Source organism: Gopherus flavomarginatus, chromosome 10, assembly GCF_025201925.1.
Source record: "Gopherus flavomarginatus isolate rGopFla2 chromosome 10, rGopFla2.mat.asm, whole genome shotgun sequence".
Classification (NCBI taxonomy): Eukaryota; Metazoa; Chordata; order Testudines; family Testudinidae; genus Gopherus; species Gopherus flavomarginatus.
Window position 1 is genome coordinate 72011410 of NC_066626.1, and position 6000 is coordinate 72017409.

The following is a 6000-nucleotide window of genomic DNA, read 5'->3' on the forward strand; positions in this document are numbered from 1 at the left end:
ATTTACTAATTAACACACGATTGTAATACGGTCAATTACCAATGCTGACAAAGAATTTTCTCCTTGTTAGGAATGTAAAGTCAATTTCTCACCAAGTCCAGCATTGGTGCAACATATTATTTTATTGACATTCTCTTGAATATTTGTCCCAGATATCAATTCATGAATGAACACATTTGTGTAATTTTTAAAATTACAGGCATGAGAAAAAGAGTGTGTACTATATTATCCATTGCTAGACAGTAGTTTTGAGAAAGTGTAAAGAGATACAGTATCATTTATTTGATAGGTGAGACCAAAGAAAGAAATCATCCCTCCCAAACCCATTAGTGAAGTGTGAACTCTAATAATACTTAGCACTTACGAAGTGCTTTACATTGTCAAAGCATTGCACAAACATTACCTACTCAATCCCCATAACACCCCTGCCATGCTGATAAGGAGTATTGTCTTAATTTAATAGCAGGAGTAACATTCAAAGGGAGGTTAAGTGATTTGACTATAGCCAGACAGAGGCAGTGTCAGAGCCATGATGAGAACTCACATATCTTGGGGGCATGATCACACTATGCCGCATCTTTAAGTAAAAGAAATCTCTCACCGATCCAGAGCAGGTATTAAAGTCATATTAACACAACCAGAGATAGCACATTGCATTAAAGCTGCCAAAATTGAGATTAGCTCTGTCATCTTTGTTTCGCAGGTGCACATATCGCACTCTCTCTCCATTCACACTACCAGTTCTGCTCCCATGAGCTACCAGAACATTGAAATTTACAGCTCCATGCTAGTTTCAGTGGCCTGCTGTATCATAATATTGCATCTGACTGCCAGAGTCCTTACAAGCCTAGCCCTACCCCAAAAAAGCATAAACAAAAAAACAAAAATCTCGCAACTGAGAATAACAGCTCGTATGCTGAGTTTTTCATCCATAGCCCTCAAAACACTTTATAAAAGGAGCTCAATATCATTACACCCCATTTTACAGCTGGAGAAAATGAGTCACGGCGTTGCTCAAGGTCACACAACTGGCCAGCGGCAGCGCCAGGAACAGAAAGGGTCTCCCAAGTCCCAGTGTAGTCCTCCAATCACAAGACATTCGTTAATTACCCCAACTCAATCACTTGCTTTTACTTCTTCACAAACATCATCTAAAGGTCATATATGTAAACCAGAAGCTCCTCTGGTCACGACTTTGTAAAGTTGAGCACTCACTTTTGACACTACAGGTGAAAACCTGGCCTCACTGAAGTCAGTGGGAGTTTTCCCATTGACTTAAATGGAAACAGAATCTCACTCTATACAAGTAACATCAAGCGTACGCCTGTGAACCAAAACCAATTCAAGGGTCAAGGTTTGGTTCTGGATGGATAGCTGAGATTTTACCCAGAGGATAGCTTCTTGAAAAACATTTTGAGGAGGGGTAGGGACAAAATGGACACATGCACATATCTGTATTTATGAGGGAGTCTAAAGTGGAGGACTTGGCAGTCCGCGGTGTCCCTCTGACACACACAAGAGTACTTGCCACACCAACTATGGTCTACTCTAATAGGGTCAGAAATGGTCTGGGAACCAGGAGCTCCCGAATTCTAATCCTGACCCTGTCACCTATTTGTAGAACGTTTTCAGGAATGTTAAACTGTCTGAGCTCAGTTTCCCTATTAGTAAAATGGTGCCAACAGCATCCAGTAACCTACCTCTGAGGGATGTTGTGAGGGTCAGTCAACGTTTGCAAAGTACTCCAGAGATGTGGAATGCTGTAGAAGCGGTAATTATCCTGCCTCTGGCAATGGTCTACACCTTATGCACCACAAGAAGGGGCACTTTCCACCTTATCAGTTGTGCAATATTGTGCACTGAAGGAAGATGTCTTCCTGTCTCCTATAACCACCAGTTTTTGCCCCGAGATATACAATTTAATCAACCATTTGATATACTGAAAAGGGAAGTATCTTTAAAAGGCATACCACAGCACTATATGGTTGCACATATCTTGATCATCATATTACTTGGACATCCGTAAGGAAGACTTTACAAATAAAGTAAACTTTCCTGATATAATTCATTCCATTAAGAATAATCATTTGCTTTTTAGTGCTTTTCTTTAGAGGATCACAAAGTGCTTTACAACCCATCCCCATTTTACAGATGGAAAACCTGAGCCAGAAAGAGGTTAAAATCTAGATTTTCAAAAGCATCCTCTAATCTGGGGCACTTAACTCAGATTTTTAGAAGTGCTGAGCACCCTGCAATGCCAGCTGACATCAAAGAGAGAGCTGCAGGTGCTCAGCACTTCTGGGAAAATCTCAGAAGTCCACACCCCAAAGTTGAGGTTACTTACGAAAATCATGACCTTCATTACCAGTCCAAGGTAACAGAGCAAGTCAGGGCTGGAAATGGTCTCCTCATTCCTTATCCTCTGCTCTAACTACTAGTTAACACTATCTTCACTAAAATCAAGACTAAGACCCTGATCCTACAAAATCTCATGCATACGTTTAACTTTATGGTAAATTAGCGAGTACACAAAGTTAATCACAGACCTTGCTGTATCAAGACCATAGGCTAATTTTTCTTTTTTTATCTTGAAGTAAAATTTCAAGACAACAAACACCTTCAAGTTCAAGACAACGAAAATTGGAAGAAAGAATTTAAATTACTTGTACACACTGATGGGAAAAGCATCAGTACAATCAACAGCTCAATTAAGACATCTGTTCAGTGTACAGCAGCAAAGAGCAAATACAGCGTTGGGGTACATTAAGAAGGAGAGTGAGAATAATGTGGATAAATTATAATGACACTATGTAATTTCACTCAGAAAACCACATTCACTTTTGCTCATCTTATCTCAAAAAGGACATGACTGTAATGAAAAAAGATCCAGCGAAAGGCAACAAGAATTTTAGAGTCAGAGAGTTCTATACAAAGAGATTTCAAAGATTTAAGATTATTTCATCTGAAAAAGAGAAGAGGAATTATGACAGCTGGCTATATATAGAAAGGGAACCGGCATAATGATCTCCAATCTGATAAGATAAGAAAAAAGAGGAAATAGATATGAGAATTTTTATTTATTTTTAAAGACCCAGGATCAAACTCATCACTGGTGTAACTCCATTGGCATAATCTTGGTCCAAATTGTATAATCAACCTGGGACTTTCACTGCCACAGCTATTATTGAGACAAACGCTTCACATACTAAAGAGGAGCCTGATACAAAACCTTGAAGACATCTTAAAATTTTAGGAAGAGTTTGGCTCCACAGTTCAGCTTCACTTCAATTAGATGCTTACTCAGCTACAAATGCTAGTGACCTCTATGCTTCAGGTACATGCAACCAGCTGTGCAGAAAGTGTAGTTCTTTTCCATCATTCTTTGAACCAACAGATATCTAGGCCATTGTCAGAAGCAAGAGATTAGTCTAGATGGGCCAACAGTTCTGTCCTAGAACAGCAACTCCAACATTATGTTTTAATTTCCAGTGCAGTGGGGGCAATCCCCACATCATAAAAATTCTAGCAATTCTGCCACTTGCTTCATACAGTTGTATTTCTGCCATGCATTTTGGATTGTGTGTGCATGAGAAAATAAACACAGTTTATCATTAATTATTAACATTTTTTTTAAAGAGAAGGGAAATAAATATATTTCCACTAAATCAGTTCAATAAAAGAGTGAATGCAAGTATTCATGCTGACTAATCTTTTTACATATTTATACTAAACTTCCAAAGAATCAGTTTTAAAAGCATCTTTCTGCAGGCCTATGAGTCTAAGGTACAAAACAGCATTATTTTGCTATTCTCTTCCATATAATTTAAATGTAATGTGCCTAGATATTCCTGGATGTGCTGTCATACAATTTTTCACTCAGTGCCCAGTTAAAGTTTAAGATTTCCACATTGTTTTGGATATCTGTAATCTGGGTACACACATACAAATGTACCATGGAAAAAGCTATAGAAAGTAACTATATAGACATCTTTAATAAATCCATTTTCAGTGATAAATTTCTATCAAAAATAAACATTATGATTTAAGAGGCAACATCAGTAAATCAGATCTCCTTAAAAGGAATTTCAACAGAACAAGCCACACTTCATCATGCAGGAACATTTGTTTCTAATTAGTTACTATATGAACTGATGAACCGAAAAAAATAAATGAATCTAATATGTAATACTGATCACAGAAATATTCCCTTCACCATTAATAATAGCGTCTCTCATAAGTTATAAAGAAATACGTATAGATCATTTCATTGGCAGAATGGAAATGTTTTTAGAAGCTGGGGAGAGTACATTAGGTGATGAAAAAAATAGGTGAAAGGAAACAAAATAAAAGAAGAAAATCACTCGGTTTTGAAAATAAAGCCCCAAAAGGAAAAATGTTCACCTTTGCAACTAGCAGAGTCAGAAGGGGCCAAGTACCCCCAGAATAAAGCCATGTGTGACACAAAATGTCAAAGCTAATTGCCTCAGGGTCAGCAGTCTCCTCAGGGGAATTTTTTCTACATGGAATTCCCTACAGTGTTGCAATATTTACATATTCTCTAGTTCTTTTACAGTTCTATGACATATACAAACATACTTATAGACTCTAAAGGATATTCTTTCAAAATGCATTTACTTAGCACAAAGTTAAACCCATTTTGCAGCAAGTTTGAAATGCCAATGCCTTCTTCATCCAATAGCACGTTTACCCTGAGTATTGGATGTCCCTGCAGCATTATAGCCCTATGTTATAAAACATTTCAAAGGATCCCCTCAGGACTACACACCTTTAATACCTGAAAGGATCATTAAATATAAATATATTTGTATCGACTGTTCTATAATGATTATATAATATTACAGGGTGCCAGCCTTAGATGCATCCAATGTGATTTTGCTGCTTTTAAAATATTGCAGTGAGTCCTGTGGCACCTTACAGACTAACAGAGATATTGGAGCATGAGCTTTCCGACGAAGTGGGTATTTATCCACGAAAGCTCATGCTCCAATACATCTGTTAGTCTACAAGGTGCCACAGGACTCTTCGTTGCTTTTACAGATCCAGACTAACACGGGCTACCCCTCTGATACTTGCAATATTTTAGTGTATCCATCCCAAGTACAAAAAGTGCCGCTGATGGAAAAAGGCTTTGATATCTCAAACCTGCTGCAATATATACACGTTTACATTTTACCCAAAGCTTAACCTAATTCTGCCCCTTTTGCAGATGACTTGGAATACCCCAGCCCTTTCCCATCAGCAGCACTTTCTGCACTTGAAGCTGGATGCCCTGAAATATTACACCACCACACAGGGTGCATGTCAGAGGGCCACTCTAGAGCGTTATATAACCCCCCAAAGAACAGTCCATACACAACATGCACGGAGGAAATCTGAAAGGGGTCATCGGGGGAGGCGAAGGGGCCATGCATGTGTCTGTGTTTTGCAGGAGGCTGGAAACGCCAGCGCCCGCACCTTGGCGGCGGGTGACTGCAAGCCCAGCCACAGGGCAGCGGCTGCCCCAGAAGGAGCCGCTCGGGACTCGCCTGCAGCCTCCCGGAGAAGTTCAACTTCAGCGGCGGCTGCCAGAACTGCCCAGGCAACTTGCTGCCGCGGCGGCTCCACGGCACACGGGGGCCCCGGCTCCCCACTGCACCCCCGGGCGCCCCCCCGCCCGTGCCCGCTCCCACGGGGAGCCCCTACCAGGAGTCCGAGCAGCAGCATCCTCCTGCCCGCGGAGCGCTCAGTGCCAGCGCGGTGCCCAGCCAGAGCCGCCCCCCACTCCCGCTGCTGCTGCCGGCGGCGGCTGCCACGTCTGGCTAAGCATGCGCATTCCATGGGGAATCCCGCTCTCGGGGAGGGGGGGGCGCGAGGCATGCCGGGGCTTGTAGTTTTGTCCTGGCCCTGGCGGCCAGGCGCGTGGGGCGGGCGCGGGGCAGATGGGGAAAGAGAAGAGCAGCAGCAGCAGCAGCAGCAGCAGCAGCAACTCTCCTCCCCAGT

At 41.5% G+C, this 6000-nt stretch overlaps 1 protein-coding gene across 3 annotated transcripts in view; it reads right to left on the reverse strand.

Moving 5' to 3' along the window:
* Nucleotides 1–5795, reverse strand: part of PDIA5 (protein disulfide isomerase family A member 5) — a 129553-nt gene extending 123758 nt beyond the window's left edge. For 2 of the 3 annotated variants that reach the window (XM_050917084.1, XM_050917085.1), the window contains exon 1: nt 5704–5795. In XM_050917084.1, the coding sequence (XP_050773041.1) occupies nt 5704–5724 (21 nt within the window). In that variant the 5' untranslated portion in view covers nt 5725–5795. The remainder of the gene's footprint in view (nt 1–5703) is intronic. The other variant, XM_050917086.1, reaches the window with a different exon arrangement.
* Between the last annotated feature and the right edge of the window lie 205 nt (nt 5796–6000).